The following is a 24,640-nucleotide window of genomic DNA, read 5'->3' as shown; positions in this document are numbered from 1 at the left end:
TCACCTGCTGCACCACAGCACCGGGCTTGGCAGGTGCTTCCTGGACTCCTGCCGGGGGCCTGCAGTGGCAGGATCAGCTGGCAAGAGTAGGCTCGGACCCGGGAGGCCAGTTAGCACAGAGCGCAGAAAGGGCCAGGAGCCGGGTGCACCCTTGCCTGGTGTGAGTTTTCCCGGAGTGACTTGGACCAGCAGAGGCTTCTTGGAGGTGGCGAGACCTGAGAAAGGGGTAGGATTGGACCAACAAAGGAGAGAAGCAAGGCCTTGTGGGCCCCGGGAAAGCCTGAGAGAGAGCAGAACCGAGAGTCGATGCAGAGGCTCTGAGGTCAGACTGCTGCCTGAGGCAGCCTGTGTCTGTGTGGCTGTGATGCGCCATGGGAAGCCCTGAAGGGCACTCCGCTCCCGTGTCCCAGATGCCTCCGGGGCAGAGAGGCTCCAGGTGATGGAGCAAGGGACCAGGGCCAGCCTGCCCCACATGGAGCGCTCCCACTGGGCAGAGCCGGGGCGTATGCAAGGGCGTCGGTCCCTGAGCCAGGCTGCAGAGTGGGCTCCTGCCCTGTCCCTTCCTAAACTCCAGCCAGGACTTCCTCCTGGACTCCAGGAACGCCGTGGGCTGGGGTCTGGCGGGCCAGGGTGTGGTGGCCCCCTCCCACAGGCCTTTCCTCCTCTCGCCAGGCCTCTAAAGAGTATGATGAAGACTCACTTATCCCCAGCAGCCCAGCCACAGAGACCTCAGACAACATCAGCCCCGTGGCCAGTCCGGTCCACACAGGGTGAGTGGCTCAGGACCCCAGGGCGCCCCCCGCTCTCCCCGTCCCTGGGAGGGTGTGTTCGCCCAACACGCACCTGCTCGCTTGCTCGCACCCCAAGGTTCCTGGTGAGCTTCATGGTGGACGCCCGGGGGGGCTCCATGAGGGGCAGTCGCCACAACGGACTCAGAGTGGTCATCCCACCGCGCACGTGCGCCGCCCCCACGCGCATCACCTGCCGCCTGGTGAAGCCCCAGAAGCTGAGCACGCCGCCGCCGCTGGCCGAGGAGGAGGGCCTGGCCAGCAGGATCATCGCCCTGGGGCCCACGGGGGCCCAGTTCTTGAGGTGAGGAGCCTCCAGGGTCCCCACCCCGCTCCTCCCATCTCACAGTCGCCGCCCCCAAAAATGATGTGGACAGGTGCCCGGGTCTTGGCTGACGCAGACCAGGGTGTCCCCTTCGGGCACTGGAGGGTGGGGGAGACATGGGACAGCCCTGGCCTCCCACAGCCGTGCCCCATCCGTGTTCTCACCGCCGTGGGCGGAGCAGCTTGCAGTGGGCGGTGGGCGGCATCCTTAGTTCTCTCTCAAGGGGGCCCAGAGGGCGCACTTGATGGCCGCAGACGGGGCCCCTGGGCGCAGACGGGTAGGAGTGTACGTCTGGGGGTGTCAGGTGGGGTCTCAGTGTTAGCCATGGGGGCCGCCCACAGGAGAGCCCCCTGTGAAATGAGACTGGGCCAGGGGGAGCCGTGGAGCCCAGGGCAGGCCTGTCCACTGTCGTACCTGCTGCCCACAGGGGCCTGCGCCGGGGCCGTGGGACCCCCTTCTCCCTACGGCAGGGCCCACCCTGCTGCCATCCCCTCTAGTGCCCCCTGAGCTGGGGCGCAGCGAGCACCTTGTCCACCGCCCGCTGTCCCCGCCGCAGCCCTGTGATCGTGGAGATCCCCCACTTCGCCTCGCACGGCCGCGGGGACCGGGAGCTCGTGGTTCTGAGGAGCGAGAACGGCTCGGTGTGGAAGGAACACAAGAGCCGCTACGGAGAGAGCTACCTGGACCAGATCCTCAATGGCATGGACGAAGGTACCAGGGCCCAGGATCCATCCTGGAGCAGCGGCGGGGGCCCCTCCTGCCGGCAGGTGCCACTGAGGCTGCGTGTGGGGGTGGGGGTCGGGCTGTAAGAGCCCCTTGAGTTTGGGGAGGCGCAGATCCCAGGACCTGTGCGTGGTGCTCGGTCCCTGCCCGCAGCCCGCGTCTCCCGGCTGGGCCCTGTGCTCCTCCGGCACCTGGGAGGAGACGGCGGCCCGGCTGTGCCCGGCTGTGCCCGGCGTGACGAGCGCATGTGGCCGCAGAGCTGGGCAGCCTGGAGGAGCTGGAGAAGAGGCGCGTGTGCCGCATCATCACCACCGACTTCCCGCTGTACTTCGTGATCATGTCGCGGCTGTGCCAGGACTATGACACCATCGGGCCCGAGGGCGGGGCCCTCCAGAGCAGGCTGGTGCCCCTGGTGCAGGCCACCTTCCCGGAGAACGCCGTCACCAAGAGGGTGAAGCTGGCTCTGCAGGTGACGCCCCCCGGCCGGGGGGGACAAAACAAGTGGGGGCAGGGACCCCCCAGGAGACCCCCACCCATCCCTACCGTCACCATGAGGGTGAAGCTGGCTCTGTAGGTGACGGCCCCGGCAGGGGGTGGGGACGGAGCGGGCGGGGGCAAGGACACTCCCAGGAGACCCCCACCCGTCCCTACCGTCACCAAGAGGGTGAAGCTGGCTGTGCAGGTGACGCCCCCTGGCCCGGGGCAGGGCCAGAACAGGCGAGAGCTGGGCCCCCCTCCCCAGGGACCTTCCTGCCACCTCCCTGCACTGCCGCACAGGGCCCAGGTTGCAGCTTCAAGCTCAGAAGTTGGATGGGGAGCAAGACCCTGAGTCCTGGAACCACACTGATGTCCTGGAACGAGATGCACCAGGACAAGGGGCGAGAAGGGGCTGGAAGGGGCTGGGCCGCGACCGAGCGCGTGGTCAGCAGTGGCGGCGCCACCTGTGCTGAGTAGGGCTGAGCCTCCTGCCTCTGGCTCCTCGCAGGCCCAGCCCGTCCCCGATGAACTGGTCACCAAACTCCTGGGCAACCAGGCCACCTTCAGCCCCATTGTCACCGTGGAGCCCAGGCGCCGGAAGTTCCACCGCCCCATCGGGCTGCGGATCCCACTGCCGCCTTCCTGGACCGACAACCCCAGGGACAGCGGAGAGGGAGACACCACCAGCCTGCGCCTGCTCTGCAGCGTCATCGGTGAGTGGCGCCCCCTGGCGTCCGTCTTATTTTCCCCCGGCAGCAGCGGTGGCTCCTTCCGGAACCTGCAAGAGGCAGGGAGACCTGAACTTTGTTGGCTTCCCCGGGTGAGCGTGCTCTTCCGAGACAGGGAGGACCCCAGAGAGCCCCCACCAGGAGGAGGAGCAGAGAACTGGCCCTCGTGGTCAGCGCTGCAGGCCAGACACGCCGCCTCTGCCCTGCACGCCAGGGCCTGCGTCGGGGTGGGCTCTGCACTCCAGCCCCCAGCCCCTCCCCAGCCCGTTTCCGCTGCTGTTGCAGGAGGAACGGACCAAGCCCAGTGGGAAGATATAACAGGAACAACCAAACTCGTGTATGCCAACGAGTGTGCCAACTTCACCACCAACGTGTCGGCCAGGTGGGCCTCGGCCCCGCGCCTGCAGGGTGCCATCCTCCTGCCCCCCTCACCCATGCTGCCCAGTGGGAGCTGGGTGGGAGGGTGGGGGGTGGAGGGTGTCCTGTGTCTGCACCTGCGCCAAGAGCGCCAGGCGGTGGCGCCCAGACTGGTCCCACACATCCTGACCTCCGTCCACAGGTTCTGGCTGTCGGACTGTCCTCGGACGGCCGAGGCCGTGAACTTCGCCACGATGCTGTACAAGGAGCTCACCGCTGTGCCCTACATGGCCAAGTTCGTCATCTTCGCCAAGATGAACGAGCCGCGGGAAGGGCGGCTGCGCTGCTACTGCATGACGGACGACAAGGTGGACAAGACCCTCGAGCAGCACGAGAACTTCGTGGAGGTGGCCCGGAGCAGGGACATAGAGGTACAGCCCGCACGGCCCCGTGTGCCCTCCCGGGGCAGTGGCTCCGGAAAGCCGAGGCCCAGGGCAGCCAGGAAATCCCTCGTCTTGGGACTGATTGATTGGCTTGAAAGGCGGAGTGACAGAGAGGGCGAGACAGAGAGAATCTTCCATTTGCTGGTTCACTCCCCAGATGGCCAGAATGTCCAGGGCTGGGCCAGGCTGAAGCCAGGAGCCTGGAGCTCCATCCGGGTCTCCCACGTGGGTGCAGGGGCCCAAGCACTTGGGCCATCTTCAGCTTCCTCCCCAGGTGCGTTAGCAGGGAGCTGGATCGGAAGTGGAGGAGCTGGGAACCAGACAGGTGCTCTCCTATCAGATGCCAGCACTGAAGGGGGTGGCCCAATGCACTGTGCCACAGCTCTAGCCCTGGGAGTGGCTGTGTATTGCGTTCCTTGAGGCCAGGCGTGACCGAGGGTGCTGCACCTAGCTGTGTGTGTGTGTGTGTGAGTGAATCCCCAGTGTATGTGCATGCAAGCAAACAGGGCCTGATGGGTGATTCAGGGACTAGCCCAAGGCTGCACAGCTGAGCGAATGGCGGAGACAAGGTTAGCATCAGGAGTCGGACTCCGGAGGCTGCGCTGTGGGTCCCAGGTGGGGAAGCGGGGGGGAGGGCTGGATGAGCTACCTGAGCAGCCAGGGGATGTGGCCCTGTGCTGACACAGTCACAGAGGCTGGCGGCAGGGTCTGTGCAGGGTCTTCCCGGGGATGGCTGAGGCCCAGGAGAAGAGAGAGGGGCTGGACCCTCTGCAGGTCCGGTCTGGTCCTGCCCCAGGCACTGAGGGGGAAGTAAGTACAAGGGTGGCTCAGCAAGTTGGCAGCGAATAGAATTTAAAGATAAGTCTGGGGCAGGCATTTTGGCCTCGTGGTTAAGGTGCCCAGGTTTGAATCCCAGCACCAGCTCCAGCTCCCCACTCCAGCTTCCTGCTAGTGCAGAGCCTGGGATGGCTCAAGTAACTGTTCCTGCCATCCACGTGGGAGATCTGGGGTGAGTTCCCGGCTGCCAGCTTCGGCCCCCCGGACGTTGCAAGCATTTGGGAAGTGAACTGGCAGATGGGAGTGCGTGCTTTCTCTCTTTCAAATAAATAAATAAACAAATATTTTTAGAGAGAAGTTTATTTTCATACACAAAAAATTCAAGTTTATTTTGGTACGAAAAATGTTTAACACTATGCATAATTTTTTTCATAATACGCATGTTCCATGAATTTTTTTGAGAGGCAGAGAGACGGATAGTGGGGGTGGGTGTGAGAGAGAGAGAGAGAGAGAGAGAGAGAGAGATCTTCCATCTGCAGGTTCACTTCCTAAGTGGCTTCAACAGCTGGGGCTGGGCCAGGCTGAATCAGGAGCCAGGAGCTTCACCTGGGTCTCCCACGTGGGTGCCGGGGGCCCAGGGACTTGGGCTTCCTCCACTGCTTTTCCAGACACGTTAGCGGGGAGCTGGATCAGAAGTGGAACAGCTGGGACTCGAGCCAGCGCTCCTAGGGGATGCCAGCGTCCCAAGCAGCAGCTTAACCCGCTGCACCACGGTGCCGGTACCGGCCCAGGTTAAACATTTCTGGACGGCGGCGTTAAGCCAGGGTCAGGTTTTCTCAGGAGCCGCGTGGAATCCTGGCGGTGTTCTGGCTCGGTAGCTCCCCAGGGCTCTCGCAGATTCCTGCTGGCTGTATGCCCCTCGTCGTCGCCTTCCCCAGAGCAGGCAGTGGGCGTCTTAGGACAGGGCCCCAGGCCGCACAGGCGGTGCTGGGCGCCCCCTCTGACGCCAGGTCTGCCTCTCGCCCTGCAGGTCTTGGAGGGGACGCCCCTGTTCGCGGAGCTCTCTGGGAACCTGGTGCCCGTCAAAAAGGCCGCACAGCAGCGCAGCTTCCTCTTCCAGTCCTTCCGCGAGAACCGCCTGGCCATCCCCGTGAAGGTGCCCACGCCGGCGCCGCTGCCCGCCTCCGCCGGGGCTGGGAAGCGTGGGAGGCCGTGGCCCCATCCCTGAGCGCCCCCTCTCGTGTGCTCGGGTTAGGTGCGCGACAGCAGTCGGGAGCCGGGAGGGTCCCTGTTGTTCCTGCGCAAGGCCATGAAGTACGAGGACGCCCAGCACATCCTCTGTCACCTCAACATCACCATGCCCCCCTGCACCAAGGTGGGCGCCCGCCCCTCCCCGCTGCCCGGGCTCCCGGGCGGGGGTGGGCCTGCTCTTCCGGGGACCTTAGCCTGGGGCCTTGGCAGGGAAGCATGCCCGTGTTGTGCAGGCTTGCCAGCTCTCCCGGAGGTAAAGGAACCCTGCCGGCGTCCCTCTGCGCGCCCTGGACAAGAGGCCCGCGAGGCGTGCGTGTGTTGTCCAGCCGGGCAAGGGCTCCCGGCCGTGAGACCCCCTCGCCACCAGACCACCACTTCCTTGCTTATCTGGGGCCTCAAGGAAGGGTCCCCCCGTGTCCCCGGCCACAGCCGGCACCCAGGGCTTTGAGCTCGGCAAAGGCTCATGGCCATGTGGGATCACTCTGGGTACCCGTGAGCGCATCAGACACGGGGCCCTTGCAGTGGCCGTGTCCCCCAATGTCCCTCGGTTCTTGTAGTCCTCCTGCCTTGCCTGCTAAGCCAGAAAAGAAGCAAGGTTGCTTCGTACGCCCACGGCTCATTTGCTCTTCTTTTTGGGGATGAGAGTGAACCTGTCTCCCTTAGAGAGAGGATTTCTCTCTCTCTCTCTCTTTATTTTTTTTTTTAAATTTATTCATGTATTTGAGAGGCAGAGTCACAGATAGAGAGAAAGACAGAAAGAGAGAGGTCTTCCATCCGCGTTCACTCCCCAGATGGCTGCAATGGCTGGAGCCAAGCCCATCTGAAGCCAGGAGCCAAAGCCCCCTCCGGGTCTTCCACGTAGGTGCAGGGGCCCAAGCACTTGGGCCATCTTCCACTGCTTTCCCAGGCGCAGTAGCAGGGAGCTAGATTGGAAGTGGAGCAGCCGGGACTTGAACCAGCACCCATATGGGATGCTGGCACAACAGGTGGAGGCTTAACCTGCTACGCCACAGCGTTGGCCCCTAGGGGATTTCTTTCCCACGGCCTCCAGCCAGCGTCTGGTGCTCTTCGGCAGGGTCCCAGCACCCAGCCTTAAGCCAGTGTTCGGATTAATCCAAGAAGGAAAGACTCCAGCTCTGCTGCTTCTCAGCCCTGGGGCCTCAGTGTGCCCGTCAGTGAAATGGGACTGATAACAGCATCCGCCTCGGACGCTGTGGGGACGCGTGAAACGGCCTCGCACACGGCAGGGATGAGAGAAAGTGTGGGGGCCTCGTCCTCTTCCTCCCCTCGTCCCTCTCCCTCGCCTCCGCTTTAGGGAGGGAGCTGTAAGAAGCTGCTTCCTGCCCGACCCTCCCCCACGGCATGCTGTGTCTTCCTTCTGCAGGGGGCCGGAGGCGAGGACAGGAGGAGGACCTTGACCCCGCTGGCCCTGAGATACAGCATCCTCAGTGAGACTCCAGGTAGAAGCTCAGTGCCACCCCCGCCTGCCACCTGGCCTGGGCGTGCCCGGCCAGCTCACTGCCCTGCTTCCTGGCCAGGACCCTGGGGCCACCGACACAGTGGATGGAGCGCAGCTGGGAGAGCCTTGGACTCAGGCCTGCCCCAGCCAGGCCAGGCTCCGCCCTCAAGCCGTCCACCGAGGGGGGAGGGAGGGGCGTGAGTTGCACTTGGCCCTGCAGGCTGCTGACGGAGGGCTCGTCTACCCCCTCCCCCAGGCTTTCTCAGTGGCACAGAGCGAGCGGACATGAAGATGGCTGTTATCTCCGAGCACCTGGGCCTCAGCTGGGCAGGTGAGCAGTGCCGGTCCTCTCTGTGAGCAGCAGTGTCTCTCCTCTCTCTGTCTCCCTCTCTCCCTCCCTCTCTCCCTCCATCTCTCCCTGTCTCTCTCCCCCCCTCCCTCTCTCCCCCTCTCCCCCCCTCTCCCTCTCTCCCTCTCTCCCTCCCTCCCTCTCTCTCTCCCCTTCTCTTTCTCCCTCCCTCTCTCTTCCTCCCTCCCTCCCTCTCTCTCCCTTTCTCCCTCTCTCTCTCTCCCTCCTTCTCTCTCTCCCCCCTCTCCCTCCCTTCCTCTCTCTTTCCCTCCTTCCCTCTCTCTCCCTCTCTCTCTCCCTCCCTCTCTCTCTCCCTCTCTCTCCCTCCCTCTCTCTCTCCCCTTCTCCCTCTCTTCCTCTCTCTCTCTCCCTCCCTCTCTCTCTCCCCTTCTCCCTCTCTTCCTCTCTCTCTCTCCCTCCCTCTCTCTCCCCCCTCTCTCCCTCTCTCCCTCTCTCCCTCTCTCCCTCCCTCCCTCTCTCTCTCCCCTTCTCTTTCTCCCTCCCTCTCTCTTCCTCCCTCCCTCCCTCTCTCTCCCTTTCTCCCTCTCTCTCTCTCCCTCCTTCTCTCTCTCCCTCTCTCTCTCCCTCCCTCTCTCTCTCCCTCTCTCTCCCTCCCTCTCTCTCTCCCCTTCTCCCTCTCTTCCTCTCTCTCTCTCCCTCCCTCTCTCTTCCTCCCTCTCTCCCTCTCTTCTCTCTCTCTCTCCATTAGCCATCATGTGTCTAGCACATGACCCCTTTCTATGGGTCTGTGGTCCCAGCCACACCACTGGGCACCAAGGGATGGGACAGGGAGCGCACCCTCCCGCCTCCATTTTTTCTGCTTGTTTTCTGTAGTTAGGGAGAACCGTGTTTGGGGGCTGCACGAGATCTTGGGATGTGTCTAGTTCACTCCTGGGAAGACAGGACTACCCGATAGAGCGGCTCTGCCGTGCAGCTCGTGAACAGAGCCCAGAGAAGCCAGCTGCTGAACACACAGGCAGAACACGTGTGTGCTGGCAGCCTGCACACGGCTTCCTGTACCTCTCACGCTGCCCGTCCTCCAAGGCCAGCTCTGAGCGGGAGAGGGGGCGGGAGAAGGGCAGGCCTCACGCCTCTGGCCGAATCCTGCCAACAGTGGACGTGGATCCTCTCGGAAGACAGGCAGCAGGCGCAGAAAGCGGAAGCTGGACATGTTTGGTTTCTTTCTCTCTTTTCTAAGATTGATTTATTTGTGGCCGGCACCACGGCTCAGTGGGCTGATTCTCCGCCTTGCAGCGCCAGCACCCCAGGTTCTAGTCCCGGTCGGGGCGCCGGATTCTGTCCCGGTTGCCCCTCTTCCAGTCCAGCTCTCTGCTGTGGCCGGGGAGTGCAGTGGAGGATGACCCAAGTGCTTGGGCCCTGCACCCGCATGGGAGACCAGGAGAAGCACCTGGCTCCTGGCTTCGGATCAGCGCGGTGTGCCAACTGCAGTGCGCCGGCCGCTGTGGCCACTGGGGAGTGAACCAACGGCAAAGGAAGACCTTAAGACCTTTCTCTCTGTCTCTCTCACTGTCCACTCTGCCTTTACCAAAAAAAAAAAAAAAAAAAAAAAAAAAAAAAGATTTATTTATTTGAAAGGTAGAGTGACAAACAGAAAGAAAAACAGAGAGGGAGAGAGATACCTTCCATCTGCTAGTTCACTCCCCGAATGGCCGCAACAGCCAGGGCTGAACCAGGCTGAAGCCAGGCACCAGGAGCTTCTTCCAGGTCTCCCACACAGGTGCAGGGGCCCAAGGACTTGGGCCATCTTCTGCTGCTTTCCCAGGCCACAGCAAAGAGCTGGATTGGAAGTGGCGCAGCCAGACTTGAACCAGCGCCCATATGGGATGCCAGTGCTGCAGGCCACAGCTTAACCCACTGTGCCACAGCGCCGGCCCCTGAAAATGCGTTTTACTCAGCCGCAGGCCCTGTGGCTTAATTCCCTCCCTCCTTCCTTTCATGTGCTTTGACGCTGGACTTGTTTCAGCCGCTAACCCCGCGGGGCAGAGCGCTTGATTGGAGTGTCCGTCCTGCAGGCACGTGTGTGTGTGTGTGTGTGTGTGTGTGTGTGTGTGTGTCTTTTCCATCCGGCCACTCAATATCTCCTTGTGGAGCCCGTGTTCTGGGTGCTTGGTTTCTCCAGGCAGTGCCAAGTGCCAGGGGAGACTGGGCCATAAGCCAGGGCGCGCAGCGCCCCTTGAGGGCCTGGCTCAGCTCACGGCGGGGCCCGGCGTCTGTCTCCCCGCTTCGCCTGCAGAGTTGGCTCGGGAGCTGCAGTTCAGCGTGGAAGACATCAACAGGATCCGCGTGGAGAACCCCAACTCCCTGCTGGAGCAGAGCGCGGCCTTGCTGAACCTCTGGGCCTTCCGTGAAGGCAAAAACGCAAAAAGTCAGTACCCGGGGCCGGGGCACCCTTCCCTCCCACAGCCACCCTGGCCCTCCTCGCAACACATGGCTCCTCCTGGCTTGCCCCCCGTCACTCACACTCACACACACACACACACAGAGTTGGGGCAGGGCCTGGCCAAGGCGGCCCCTCCCCCTGGAGCACCTGCTCTCCCCTCTTCCGGCTCCTCCCCAGCCGCCCCCCACCCCGATCCACTGCATGCGTCTGGAACCCTCTGCAGGGATGCACAGCTCCTCAGGCCTCCCCTTCCCCCACCCCTCCCGCCGCAGTGGAGAACCTGTACGCCGCCCTGCGCAGCATCGACCGCGGCGAGATCCTGACCCTGCTGGAAGGTTCCGGCAGACAGAGCCGCCACCTGAAGCCGGACCGGCGGCACGCAGACCGGGACTACTCGGTGTCGCCCTCGCAGATGAATGGTAAGCCAGGGGCCCGCACGCCACACGAGACGCCTGGTGCGGGGGGAGCTGTGGTTGGAGGGCCAGCAGCCCCTCTTCCCGGGCAGAGCGGAGGGGAGCGAGAGACACACGGGCCTGGCCCCTGGGACCCTGTGCAGACCCTGGCTGATCCTCAGTGCCGTGCTCCGCAAAGCCCCTCCAGGGCGGGGGCCCTCTTGGGGCCTCTCCGTGGGTCAAGAAGCAGAGGGTAGAGTCTGGCCCTGGGGGGCTTCGCTGGAGAGCGGGCCGGGGGGCTGGGGGTTGCCAGCACCCTGCTCTTGCCGGCCTCTCTCCTCCCATCTCTTGTCTCTTACTCTCTCTGATCTGGCTCAGCGTGGCAGGGCAAACCACCGCCCCCACGCCGCCGCCGTGCAGTGTGACCCAGCCCAAGAGAGGGTCCTGACCCTGGGAGGCCTGACCCTTGCCCCAGTACCCAGGGCTGCTGTCCTGACCACAGTGGGGGGACGGCCACTGGCGCGAGGGCGCAGAGCCTGGGGACTCGCCATGCCACTCCTTTGTCTGCCAGGGCCCCCCAGACAGGCGGAGGCCACGCCAGCCTCAGCCCAGAGTGTGGGTCAGGGGTCTGCCTGCTGGCTCCCGGGGGTGCCTGAGCCCTCTCCTTCCTTCAAAGTCGGCACCTTGAAAGGTGCTCTCATGCTGTGAGGAAGGTCCCGTGGTGCCGGGTGTGGCTCCCTGGACCGTGCCATGCCGCTGTTTGAGCCCCCCAAGCTCCTGATTGTAGGGCTGTCCCTGGACATGTTCACTGGGTGGCACAGTGAGGACAGCAGCGGCAGCGGCTGGGCTGCAGGCTGGGCCGGGCCCCAGGCCCACCCACTGCTCGCCCCTGCTCTCCTGCCCACCTCCCCGCCTCCGAAGGCCGCCGTGGGGCGCCGCGGCCTGTTGCTCACGACCTGTCGCCTTTCTCTTCTGCCTCTGACCTCCGGTTCACTCCTTCTCTCTCCACTGTGGCCTCCGCAGATGCATGTCATGAAAGCCCCACCCCCTGGCTGTCTGCGTGGGCGCGGGCGCGTGCGTGGGCGTGGTGTGTGTCACGGTCGTGGCTGCTGCTGCTGCGTGCTCTGATCTCGTCCGGTGCGCCCAGGGGTGTCGCCTCTCCCCGCCGCCACGGGGCCTGGCCCAGAGCTTGCAGGGCTGCTCAGCAGGCAGAGGACAAGGGACAGCAGTTGAGGGATGGCCTCCACCACTAGACCCCAGTGCCCCCTCCCCCCTCCTGGGTGGCAGCAGGTGCCGTGGCTGTCCTCCTTGATGTGCTGTTTCAGTCGAGTCGGATCAGCAGGTCCCGGTTCCTGTGCCCCAGGAACATCCCTACGGGGCAGGGTCCTTAAAACCCAGCGCCACGGGCGGGCAGCAGACGCAGGAGCGAGCGGTGCGTGTGACACGCAGGCTCGCAGCGCGCCCCAAGGTCCCCATGCAGGGGCGGGAGCCTGGGCTGAGCCCAGGGAGCAAAGCCCACTTTGTTCTGCACGGGAGGGGACTGCCCTGGGCCCTTGGAACAAACAGAAGAAGGTGCCTAAAAAGCAAAAACTCAGCATGGTCGGGACACTACAACAGACTCCCCCGTGGAAGCACAGCGCGGGCCTCCCATGCCCGTGTCTGCGACATTCGGCTCGCTGAATTTCGCATTTTTAACGCCCACTTCCGATCAGCTGCAGTTTGCTGCTTTCAACTTTTTTTGTTTAAAGACTTACTTATTTGAGAGAGAGACAGAGAGAGAGAGAGAGAAAGGAATCTTCCTTCCACTGGTTCACTTCCCAAATGGCTGCAACAGCCAGGGCTGGGCCCCAAGGAAGCCAGGAGCCGGGAATCCATCCGGGTCCTCCTTGTGGACGGCCCAAGCACTTGGGCCATCCTCTGCTGCCTTCCCAGGCGCATTAGCAGGGAGCTGGATAGGAAGTGGAGTAACCAGGACTCGAACCCACGCTCTGATACAGGATGCTGGTGTCCGGGGGCGCAGCTTAGCTCACTGTGCCTCAGCACCGGCTCCCTCTAACACTCTTAATAAATACAGCTGGTGCAGCGCGGCCCCTGTCCAAGGCCAGGCTGTCTGTTGGCCCTGCTTGTCCAGTTCACTGCTACCACTCAACCCATGGGATGATTATTTTGTCTACGTTAGCAGAGGGCCAGGGTGACAGCCTGAGATGAGGGACCACATGACTGTGCTGCGCCCCAGTTGCTCTAACCTGAGCTCCCAAGGGGGCCTCCAGTTGGAGGAGTGGGCTGATGAGATCACCTGCGAGAAGCCACTTCTGGAAGTCAGGCGCGGGGCACAGCAGAGCCCCTCTGTGGTCAGGTCCAGCCCAGGCCTTGCAGGTGTGCGCACGCGGATGCACTCGGGCCTTCCTGAGCCTCGCACCAACCCACTAGTGATGCCCAGGGCGGGAATGGCCGCCTGCAGCCTGCGAACTGAGACCATGCGGGTGGGAGGGGGCAGCCAGGTGTGCCGCCTGCTGGCCAGGACCGGGGGAAGACAGGCAGGGAGCTGCGGTCCCAGGGTGTGCTTGCGCTGCCTTCGCCCGCTCATTTCCACGTGGGTGAAATTCCATCGGGGTCCACACCACGGTGGGAGAGTCGCAGAGCGCGCCCGGGGAGGGATGCAGAGCCACACTCGCCAGGTACCGTCACGGCGCTCTGACATGCGCAGCAGACGCACGCACGTCTGACCAAGATGGGACCTGGATAACCCTTCCTGCGTGACCCTGAATGGGCAAAGCATACGAAACATCGAGACAGCGGGAACCAGCGGCAAAGGTCGTGACCCGTGAGGCGCGGGAGGCAAGCAGGTGAGCCCGACGGCTCTCCAGGGACATTCTCTGAGACAAGAAGTTGCTGAGAGCCGGGGAGAGCAGAGCGGCTGGAGTTTTTCCAAGATAGAGGACCAGAGAGGAGACAGCTGCCTGGACTGGAAACAGCCCAGTGCTAGTGCGTCTCTCGTGAGTGTCAGCTGACTGTCACCCAGCTGCTCCGAGCGGTCAGACTGGCCACCCACCAGAGCGGGGTCTTTGTTCAGAAGTGGGGATCGTGCACCCCCGGTCCAGTCCTGCCTGGTGCATTTTGGAAGCCACGCACAAGAAGATCAAACTGTTGCAGATACCTGCGTAACAGAGAAAAGCTCAGGGACATTTGCGGGGCTCCAGAAACATCAGCACCGTGAGAATCACCCAGTGTGGAACCCCGCGAAAGATGCCCAGACACACAAAGAGCCAGGGGCGCATCGTCCTTCAGAAGGGGACACCAGTGAGCTGACGCTGACCCAGAGCTGGCGTCTGTGGCGGAGTCAACGCACGAGGACCTCACACTGCTGAGTCTGCATTTCAGATGCTCAGAAAGGTGGGGAGAAACATGGAGGATGTTAAAAAAAAACCTGACAAAGCTCCCACAGGTGAAGCTCTACTGTGTGTAGGATGGAAAAGACACTGGAGGGAGGTGGACACTGCAGAAGGAATGTTGGCACAACACAGCAGTTAAAAAAAAGCTCCAAAATGAAATACAGAAAGAAAAGAAAGAACAGAAAACCCTCAGTGAGCTATGGGGCAATTTCCAGCGTGATTAGAGCTCCAACAGAGAAGGCAGAAAGTCCTTGACGAAATAAAGGTCGGTGAAAGTGTTAAGAACATGGACCCACCGGCGCCGCGGCTCACTAGGCTAATCCTCCGCCTGCAGCACCGGCACACCGGGTTCTAGTCCCAGTCGGGGCGCCAGATTCTGTCCCGGTTGCCCCTCTTCCAGGCCAGCTCTCTGCTGTGGCCGGGGAGTGCAGTGGAGGATGGCCCAAGTGCTTGGGCCCTGCACCCCATGGGAGACCAGGAAAACACCTGGCTCCTGGCTTCAGATCAGCGCGGTGCGCCGGCCACAGCGTGCCGGCCGCGGCGGCCATTGGAGGGTGAACCAACGGCAATGGAAGACCTTTCTCTCTGTCTGTCTCTCTCACTGTCCACTCTGCCTGTCAAAAAAAAAAACAAAAAAACAAAACATGGACCCACCAAGTTCAGTGGCCTCAGCCACGCCCAGGTGCGTGATCACCACGTGGTCTGGAGCAGTGGTACAGACACTGCCATAGAAACAGCCGGGGGAAGTGTGTGAATACCACATCTGTCTGTCATCTCTCCGTCTCCACACACGAGCAGCAAACAGGACGACCCGGGCTTTCTTCCTGGGTGCAGTGCGGGTGAGGAGGCAGCGGAGGGACACCTTTGAAGAGGAGCCGAGCGTCTGTGAAGCAGCCTAGGCTTCTACCCCACAGCAACAGCTTTCCCGGTTGACGTGAACTGAAGACTTCTCCAGGCACACGAAAGCTGGAGGGCTTGGTCACCGGGAGCCTGCGCGCTGTCAGCAGTGTCTACAGAAGACACAGGAGTCCTCCAGGCTGCGGAGATGATCACAGAAACGCGGACCTGTGTGGCGAGATGGACAGTGCCAGAGACCACCACAGGATACCTACAGGAGACTTATTTTCTCATGTAAATCTCTAAGGTGGGGTCAGCAGAAACTGTGTTCATAGCACACATAAAAGGAACGTGTATGACAACAGTAGCAGAACAGTCAGGAGGAAAAAAAATGGAACATAAGCCCTAAGCTAGGGGCCGGAGCTGTGGCGTAATGGGTTAAGCCACCACCTGCAAGGCTGGCATCCTGTATGGCCACGGCTTCGAGTCCCCACTGCTCCACTTCTGATCCAGCTACCTGCCAGTGCACCTGGGAAAGCAGTGGAGGATGGCCCAAGTGCTTCAGCCCCTGCAGCCACCCGAGAGACCCAGATGGAGTTCCTGGCTCCTGGGGAAAAGAAAAAAAAATGAAGTAACCACTGCAACTAAAAAAAAATTATGGGGACTAAGCCATTAAAATAAATTAAACAGGTCTTGAGTCCAAAAGGGTTCAAGTCCTACAAGTGTGTTCTCTGGCCACAATGTAATTAAATTAGAAATCAATAATAGACTGGAAAGTACTAGGAACTAAATAATTCACTGTCAAACAGCATGTGGGTCAGGTAGTGAAGCAAACTAGGAAATGTTTGGAACCAAATGAGAATAAAGACACAGATACCAAAATGTATGGGATGCCGCTGAGACAGTAGTTCGGGGAAATCTGAAGAGCCGGAGGGAAGGCTACACGAGTGGTGGGAAGTGCACTCAGATCAGTGGCCTCCCTTTCCACCTTAAGAAACTAGAAAAAGCATAGCAAACCAGACCCAGAGTAGAAAAGAAATAATAAAGGTCAGAATAGAAATCAACGAAGACAAAGGCAGAAAAACACTGGAGAAACTCAAGAGAACCCATGGGTGATGCTTTGAAAAGAGTCAGGTGGCCACCAAAAAAAAAAAAAAAGACAAAAGTTGCCATCATCAGGAAGAGAAGTAACGTCACTGGAGAATCTGCAGGAAGTGAACGGGTTTCTGTGCCAACAACTGAGAACAGAAGATTCCTCGAAGTATCCAAACCATCATGGCCTGCGTAGGAAGAAATGGAGAACTGGAACCTTACGGAGGAAGAAATCGGTGGCCCCACAGAAATAAAATAAATTGAATTTACAGTTAAAATAGTCCCACAAGCAAGCTGCAAGTCCGCATGGCTTCACTGGTGAGTTCTCCCATGCATTTAAAGCGGAAATAACAATAGGTTTAGGAAACTGAGAAGGAGCTAATACTTCCCAGCTCGTTCTGTGAGGCCAGAATTACCCCGACGTTGAAAACAAAGACACAACAAGAAACAGAACCGGAGACCCACGTCCTTGGTGAACATTTATGCAAAAAATGCAAACTAAAATGAACTTTGATTCATTGCATTGTAACAAAAGTTAGCTTGGAAGGGAGCATTGCTTAGATGTAAAATCTAAAACTATAAAACTTCTAGAGGAAACTTTAGAAGCCAGAGTCGTGATGCAGTGAGTCCGGCTGCCACTGTGACACCGTGATCTTTTATCAGAATGCTGGTTCACGTCCCAGCTCTGCACTTCCGGTCCAGTGTCCTGGGAGGCAGCCAAGTGTCTCAGGTGCCTGGGCCCTTGCCATCCACATGGGAGACCCACGGAGTCCAGGCTCCTGGATTCAGCTTGGCCCAACCCTTGCTGTTATGGCCATTTGGAGAATAAACCAGTGGATGGATGGTTTCTGTCTCTTTCAAATAAATACATCTTTTTAAAACAAGGAAAAAAATTAGAGATTCAAGTAAAGCAAAGATTTCTTGGATCCAACACCAAAAGCACAATCCATGAAAGATAAAATGGACTTCATCAAAATTCTTAAATTCTGCTCTTCGAAATGGAAATGCACAGCTACAGACTAGGAGTCCTGATACAGGATATGCAGAGAACTCTCAGCAGTCAGTAATAAGGCAAGAGCCCGATTCTTAGAGTGCAGAAAAGATACGCAGAGAGATTAACCTAGAATGTGTACAGATGTGGTGGTGAACGAGCACACGAAAACATGTTCAGCAGCCTTTGTCATCAGGGAGATACAAATCAAAGCTATAAGGGGACGTCACTGTATGCAAACCGAAAACAGCGACCACCGAGTGGTGGCGAGGATGTGGAAGACCTGGGGTGGGAACACACAATGATTCAGCCACTTGGCGACCACTCCTGTTGTGTCTTCCAAAGTCACACGTCCACCTGCCATCTGTCTGGCCCCGTTGTCCCACCCCCGAGTCTTTACCCAAGAGGAAAGAGAGCATTGTCCATGCAGACTCCCGGCGAGATCTCTCAGCCCCAGCGGCCCACGCACCCTCGAGCAGGTAGACAGGCCACACACTGCGGTGTGTCCACCCCGCGGGAGAGAGCTCAGCGTTGTCATGGGAGCACCCATGGATGAAGCCCAAGGAACTGGGCTGGGAGGGAAGGAAGTGGGACCCAGAGAGCCCACGCTCCGTGATTCCACTGAATTCTGGGAAATGCAAAGTCGCGTATGGTCCTGGAGAGCTGGTGGGTGGTCGCCCCAGGAAGGGTTGGGGGGTCGGAAGGGGCAGGGAGAGGGAGTGATCAGCAGAACTTCCCAGAATGGTGACCCCCCCATTCTGGTGATGACGTCACCGCTACTCAAGGGCTCATTCAAGGAGTTCGTGGAAAATGAAATTAAAAAAAAAGTTTCTTTTGGTTGGTGCGGAAATCTTGAAATCCAGGCCTGAGGGGTTCTTCAAAGAAATCATGGGACACACATATTGTGAAAAAAAATGCACATTTCCGAAAATTTTGCACCAAAATAAACATACCCTTTAATTTCTTTTTTCCATGAACTTTTTGAAGTATCCTGATACACGTACGTCACAATATACCAAATTATCTGCTTTGGATGTGAACATTTATTGATTATGTGTCAACTATACCACAGTGAAGCTATATTTTTTTTTAATTTGAGAGGTAGAGTTACAGACAGAGAGAGGGAGAGAGACAGAGAGAGGTCTTCCATCTGCTGGTTCACTCCCCAGATGGCCACAACAGAAGCCAGGAGCTTCTTCTGGGTCTCCAACATGGGTGCAGGGCACAAGGACTTGGGCCATCTTCTACTGCTTTCCCAGGCCACAGCAGAGAGCTGGATCAGAAGTGGAGCAGCCAGGATTCAAACTGGCGACGCAGGCAGAGGCTTAGCCTGCTACCTCACAGTGCCGGCCCCAGGAAAGCTGCTATTAAAAGAGATGAAGGGAGGGCCGGCTGTAGCACAATAGACTAATCCTCTGCCTTGCGGCGCCGGCACACCAGGTTCTAGTCCCAGTCAGGGCGCGGGATTCTGTCCCGGTTGCCCCTCTTCCAGGCCAGCTCTCTGCTGTGGCCCGGGAGTGCAGTGGCCCAGGATGGGAGACCAGGAGAAGCATCTGGCTCCTGCCTTTGGATCAGCGCAGTGCACTGGCTGCAGTACGCTGGCCGCGGCAGCCATTGGAGGGTGAACCAACGGCAAAGGAAGACCTTTCTCTCTGTCTCTCTCTCTCACTATCCACTCTGCCTATCAAAAAAAAAAAAAAAAAGAGATGAAGGGCAAAAATCTAATGGAAAGACTGCGCTTACTGGCTGTGTGATCTTAAGTGGTTTCTAGCCTCCTAACCTGTAAGGTAGGAATAACATCACTGTCCTTATAGCATTGTTGTGACAGCAGCAATAGATACTCAACAGTGATTAAATAATGTAGTAATACTTGCAAGGACAAAAAGGAAAATAAGAGCGACTTGACTGAAATGCTCTGCTCCATACGAGGCTGTTTCCAAAGGGGTGTGGAGAACAGAACTAAAAGATGCGCTTGTTCTGCCGCAAGAGAAGCTTTGAAGTCCATGTACACCGGAGGTCTTCAAAAAGTAGAAAAAAAAAAAAAAAAACTGTGCATGGCTCTCGACTTCTCTTTGCGTGAGTTAGTCTTTTAATTCTGTTTGTCTGTGAACCTTCGGAAGGACCCTGGTGTAAGCGGAGAGACTTCTGGGCATGGTTGGAGGCCACAGTTTGACGAGCCGTGACAAGGAGTTCATATCGTGCTGGGGCTGGCCTCTCCTCGCTCCTCCCACCTGCCTCCTGGCTGCTCCTCCTATTGGGCCACAGCTAGGAGGGCTTTCCCTTGGCCTCTGCCCCCAGCCACCCCACCACCTCATGGTCTCTTCCTCCTCCCCTGATTTTTTATGTATTCAAGAGGCAGAGAGACAGAGAAAGAGACAGACGAGATTTTGCTGGTTCATGCCTCAAATGCCACAATAGCCGGGGCTGGGCCAGGCTAAAGCCAAGAGCCTACAGCTCAGTCCAGGTCTCCCACAGCGTACCCACAGCCACGTGGCACGGCTGCTGGCCCAGGTACCCAGAGGTGCGTGTTAGCCACGGAGCTGTCAGGGAATGTAAGCGTGGCTGCATCCCTCCCACGAGTGGACAGCCCTGCAGTAGCCACTGGGGTCAGTGGGTTTTCCTGCTCTAGGCACGTGAGAAGAGGTGGACATCGTCCTTGTCCTCAAAGTGTTTCCAGTGTGGAGCCAGCTCAGCGGGGCCAGGGATGGGTTCCGTGATGGGTGGGAGGCAGGTTGTGGCAGGAATCAGAGACCCCGGGCCACCGTGCTAAAGAAGACAGAGAGCACCTGTCTTACTCGTCGGCAGCCCCCAGCCGTGTTTGCACAGTGCCCGGCGTGCAATCAGACCTCGGCATCGGGTGGCTGGGCCAGTGAGAGTGAGGAGCAATGGAGAGTGTCCAGCGGAGAGAGGCCGAGGAGCACACCAACCCTGGCGAAAGGAAAGAGACAGTCGAGGCTGAGCCCCCGAGGCCCTGGAGGTGGGGCGCGGCGGGCGAGAGGTGATGACGCTGACGTTTGGTCGGTTTCCGGAGACTGCAGGGTCTCCTCGCGTCTGCTGATTCTTCAGCCCCTGTAGGCTGGTCCCCAGACAAGCAGAGCCCAATGGAGAATCTCGTCTCCTAGTCCCGGCTCCCACCCAGGAACCCCAGCTGCCGGCTGCAGGGGCTGCCGAAGAGCCTCTGCGGGAACGCTGACAGCGGCGCACACCCTAAGCACCCCCACTCAGTTTCATGGTGGTCTTTGAATGTCCGGGAGCCCTGTGGCAGAGCCCTGTCAGGGACTCTTCACCAGACCGGGGAGCAAGGGACAGGTGCTTGGAGAGCGCCGTGTGTGCTCTGATCCAGCCACGTCGATGCTGCCCTGCAGCTGGGATGAGGTCCGTGGGGCAGATGTGCATGGCTCCCCGCTGCGGCCCTCTGACCTGGCCCCTGTTTTTGAACCCGGAGCACCCTGGCCTGGGCCACCGTAGATCATTCAGTTTCTGGAACCAGTGTCAAGTTGAGGAGCAATTCCTTCATGCCAAAGCAGAAGCCCATTTCCCGCTTGACCGATGCCCTGGGGTCTGTGGATGTCCACAGTGCCCCCGAGACGCTGCCTGCCCCCAGACGGCAGCCTGCCTCGGCTGGTCTCTCCGCCCCTCCAGGGACTGACAGGTCTGAGCTAGAGTGGAGCAGAGGAGAGAGCAGCGTGTCTTTCTGCCCAGCAGTGGCCAGCTGGGGCTTGCGTGTGAACGCCGGGCAGATCAGTGTGTGCCTCCTGCTAGAAGTTCTTTGCTGCCCAGCAAAGGAGCACCCCTCTTCTCCACCCTGGCTGCCCCTCCCCCGTGCCCCCCGACTCAGAGCCTTGCTTCTCTTGCCTGGGTGTCCCCGGGCAGCAGCCACAAGGCCTGAGTGCGGGACTTTGAGCTTGCAAAGTCCTCTGCCCCAAACGTTGCATGCTTCTCCGTGGCTGCACCCGTGTGCGTGTGTGTATGTGTGTATGTGAGCATGCATGTGTGCATGTGTGTATGGATGTGTGTGCAAATGTGTGCGTGTGTGTGCATGGGTGTACACGTGTGTATATGCGTTCATGTGTACCCATGCGTGCGCACACACGTGTGCACGTCTGTGTGCGTGTGTGCATGCGCGCACGTGTGTGTGAGTGTGTGCGCGGCCGGGACCGCGACTGGAGCATGTCGCCCTGTGTGTGTGTGTGTGTGTGTGTGCGTGTGCGCGTGCGCGTGTGCGGCCGGGACCGCGGCTGGAGCATGTCGCCCTCTGTCTGCCCATGCAGGTTACTCTTCGCTGCAGGATGAGCTGCTGTCCCCCGCCTCCCTGCACTTCGCTCTTCCCTCTCCGCTGCGTGCAGACCAGTACTGGAACGAGGTGGCCGTCCCAGACGCCATCCCCTTGGCGGCCACGGAGCATGACGCCATGCTGGAGATGTCTGACATGCAGGTGTGGTCGGCGGACCTCACGCCCTCCCTGGTCACTGCTGAGGACTCCTCTCTGGAGTACAGCAAGGCCGAGGACTCTGACGCCACCGGCCACGAGTGGAAGTTGGAGGGGGCGCTCTCGGAGGAGCCGCAGGGCCCCGAGCTGGGCTCCCTGGACCTCGTGGAGGACGACACGGTGGACTCAGACGCCACCAATGGCCTTATCGATTTGCTTGACCAGGAGGAAGGTCAGAGGTCAGACGAGAAGCCGCCAGGCTCCCAGAGGCGGGACTCAGAGAGTGAAGTGTCTCTTGTTTCAGGCCAGCAGAGGAGGGCGCAAGCTCGATTCACAGACTCGCCCTCAGTGAGTCAGGTGCTGGAGAGGAGCCAGGACAGGTAAGGGCGTGGCTTCGGGGTGGGCGGACCCCGGCGGCTCCCTGGGAGGAGGGGCTGGCGGCAGCAGGGCCGCCCAGAGGAGCTGGAACAGGGAGAGGGAGCTGCAGGCTAGGAAGCTGGGCTCCGTGCCGGGCTGCACCCAGCCTCGAGACAGCTGGCAGCGGAGCCTCTGGGACACGGCACGGAGCTGCCAGCCGTGAAGCAGCGCCGTGCCTCTGGCCAGGCCACCATGCATGCAGGGGAAGCAAGGGCCCCGTGCCAGTGGGGGACACTGATGGGCCAGGCACCGGGGACCTCCGGCCTCGGAGCTCTCTCAGCGTCTGTGTGGTGCCCACTGAGGGCAGAACAGGGCTTGGAGTGCAATAGTTCCCCCAGGGTGACAGAGACGGGCGGAGGGGGCAGAGGCCCTTCTTCCACGTGGCCTTGCTGCTTTCCCAAACCTTCCCGGAAGCAAGGGACAGTGCACCTGCTCCCAAGGCCGTGGCCCACTTCCTCCTCCCCAAACCGTGGTTCTGGCCAGGCCGCTCGCCAAGGCCTGTGTGTGTGTGTGGGAGAGAAAGGAGAGAGAGAGGGAGAGGGAGAGAGAGAGAGAGAGAGAGAGAGAGAGAGAGAGAGAGAGAGAAGAGAGTGGCTGAGAAGCCGAGACAGCCAGGAGGTCACTTTGCTTCCTAAAGAAACCCTTTGCCTCGTGGGGACTGGGCAGACTAAGCCTGCACAGATTCCAAGTGTGACCACGGCCTTCCAGTGCGAGCCCACGACAGCCTGTATCCAGCCGCCATGGACCCCGAGTGCCCGGATGTGCAGGGCCTGTGAGCGGGCCCTCAGAAGGCCTGGGTTCTAGTTGCAGGCTCCGTGACCTGGGCCAGCCTTCCAGGGGGAACACAAGAATTCACTCGTGTGCTCAGCAGTCCACAAGGAGCACGTGCAGTGTGCCAGGCACTAGCGCAGCCAGCTGGGGCTGGGCGGGTGGCATGGAACCCAGCGCACAGGGAGCAAGATTAAGTGGATGAAATTAGAAGCAACTCAGATAGGAACACGGGAGCATGACAAGTGCGAGAAAGATAGAGACAGCAGGGGGAGGGGCCGCGGGGGAGGCCGGGGGAAGTAGCAGTGAGCAAAGACTTCGGGCGGGGACCAGGGTCAAGTGTGGTCTCCGGGCAGGCCGAGGCCCTGTACGCAGGAGGCCCCTGCTGGCCGAGGTGGGACAGAGGCCTGCAGGGGAGGGGCCGACAAGGTGGGACAGAGGCCTGCAGGGGAGGGGCCAACAAGGTGGGACAGAGGCCTGCAGGGGAGGGGCCGAGGTCCTTGAAGGCCTTGGCAGTGGTGAGAGAGGGACCAAGACGGGCCCTGGCCTTCTCCACCGGGCTGCGCATGACACAGATGCGGCCACATCCTCAGTGAAGACGGCAGGTGCCGCGCGGCTGTGGATCTGAGCGCTGTCCTTAGCCCGTCTGTTGGAGGCCCCGGGTGCCTAGGAGTGGCAGGCCTCATGTGGTTGGGACTGGCACACACGTGCATGGTTCAGGAAGCCTCTCAGAGCTGGAGACACACAGCCGGGCGTCTGGAGAGGGGCAGCCGTGGTTGAGGAGCTCACTCGGCATGTGGAAGCAGACCGAGAGCAAACCGGGACATTGTGATGCTCCGGGGACGCAGAGGAGAAAGGGCAGGGGAATGCCATGGGAGAATGTGTTTTAAAATTTTATTTATTTGTAAGGCAGAATTGCAAAGAGAGAGGGAGAGACAGAGAGAGAGAGGTCTTCCATCCACTGGTTCACTCCCCCAAATGGGCATAAAAGCCAGGGCTAGGCCAGCCTGAAGCCAGGAGCCAGGAGCTTCTTCCGGTGCAGGGCCCAAGCGCTGGGGCCATCCTCCACTGCTTTCCAGGTGCATTAGTGGGGAGCTGGATCGGAAGCAGAGCAGCCGGGACTAGAACCCGCTCTCATATCAGATACCAGCGTTGCAGGCTGTGGCTTTACCCACTATGCCACAGCACCAGCCCAGGGAGAAAGCATTTTGATGGGGAGGGAGTGACCATCTTGTCAGATGAGGCGTGGGAGTGACCCGGAGGGCAGGGTGAGCTGACAGGTGTGCAGACCCTGTTTCGTCACAGCAAGCACAGAGCCCAGTGGAGGAGCTGTCGTCTCAGAGGGTGGGGACTGTCCACCTGGATGGCCTGCGTGGGCCACGGGTGGCTCCGTGGAGAGAGATAGTGTGCTGGGAGATTGGCTCGTATCCTCTGGGTGGGAAGATGCGAGAGAGACCAGAGATGACTGGGTGTCCTTGTTTTCTCCCTGGCTGTCGGCACCTCTCCCGGAACCCCCAGACTGCAAGACTGGGACAGGGAAGGCTCCATCAGCTCCTACCTGCAAGAAGCTGCACAGATGTCCTGGCCAGAGGAGCTCCCACCCGGGCCCAGGACGACGTCCACCTCCACGGGCGTGGAAGATGAGAAGGCGCCGGTGTCTGTGAGCGAGGCCCCGGCCGACAGGGAGCGGGCGTCGGGGGCCGAGGGCACCTTCTCCCAGCAGGCACAGGTGAGAGCCGCCCCCGGCAGCCCCGGGCCAGGCACGGTTCCTGCCTGCAAGGCACGGTGGCCACTTGACTTCCTCTGGAAGCAAGGACACAAGGGCAGGGTCTCCCCTTCCGCCTCCGGGACCCCTGCTGGGAGGAGGGCGGGGCCTGCTCATCAGACACGAGGCTGTCACCCGTGTCCTGGCACCTGCGTGTGGCCACTGGTCCCTGCAGCTGGCTGGGGGCCGGGGTCCCGCCAGGGCTTTTGTTGATCCCTGAGACCACGCTGGACACCTGCATTTCCCCCATGGTAAATGACAGAGTGACCGGCACATTGCCAGAGTTCCACGGCCCCTGGAATTCTGGGACTTAGGAGCCGGCCTGGAGCTCCTCCTGCCCTCCCCGCCCCGCCCGGCTCTGCGGTGGGCTGGGCCCCTGGTGGCTGTGACAGGCGGCTGGGAGCTGAACGGGGTTTTGTTGGGACGAGTGTGTGTGCCCGCACAGGACAGCAGCTGTGGCCACCCGTGCACCTGCTCTG

At 60.3% G+C, this 24,640-nt stretch overlaps 1 protein-coding gene across 8 annotated transcripts in view; it reads left to right on the top strand.

The window, feature by feature from the left end:
* Nucleotides 1–24,640, top strand: part of ANK1 (ankyrin 1) — a 185,092-nt gene that overhangs the window by 152,517 nt on the left and 7,935 nt on the right. For 7 of the 8 annotated variants that reach the window (XM_070068605.1, XM_070068600.1, XM_070068598.1 and 4 more), the window contains 15 exons: nt 673–770; nt 868–1,092; nt 1,670–1,824; nt 2,094–2,305; nt 2,822–3,026; nt 3,327–3,423; nt 3,601–3,829; nt 5,649–5,774; nt 5,874–5,993; nt 7,254–7,329; nt 7,585–7,659; nt 9,932–10,063; nt 10,351–10,497; nt 21,054–21,591; nt 23,915–24,125. In XM_070068605.1, coding sequence (XP_069924706.1) covers nt 673–770; nt 868–1,092; nt 1,670–1,824; nt 2,094–2,305; nt 2,822–3,026; nt 3,327–3,423; nt 3,601–3,829; nt 5,649–5,774; nt 5,874–5,993; nt 7,254–7,329; nt 7,585–7,659; nt 9,932–10,063; nt 10,351–10,497; nt 21,054–21,591; nt 23,915–24,125 — 2,646 coding nt within the window. The remainder of the gene's footprint in view (nt 1–672; nt 771–867; nt 1,093–1,669; nt 1,825–2,093; nt 2,306–2,821; nt 3,027–3,326; nt 3,424–3,600; nt 3,830–5,648; nt 5,775–5,873; nt 5,994–7,253; nt 7,330–7,584; nt 7,660–9,931; nt 10,064–10,350; nt 10,498–21,053; nt 21,592–23,914; nt 24,126–24,640) is intronic. The other variant, XM_070068599.1, reaches the window with a different exon arrangement.

Source organism: Oryctolagus cuniculus, chromosome 2, assembly GCF_964237555.1.
Source record: "Oryctolagus cuniculus chromosome 2, mOryCun1.1, whole genome shotgun sequence".
Classification (NCBI taxonomy): domain Eukaryota; kingdom Metazoa; phylum Chordata; class Mammalia; order Lagomorpha; family Leporidae; genus Oryctolagus; species Oryctolagus cuniculus.
The sequence above is the reverse complement of the archived record's forward strand: the minus strand, read 5'-3'. Positions and strand labels throughout refer to the sequence as shown.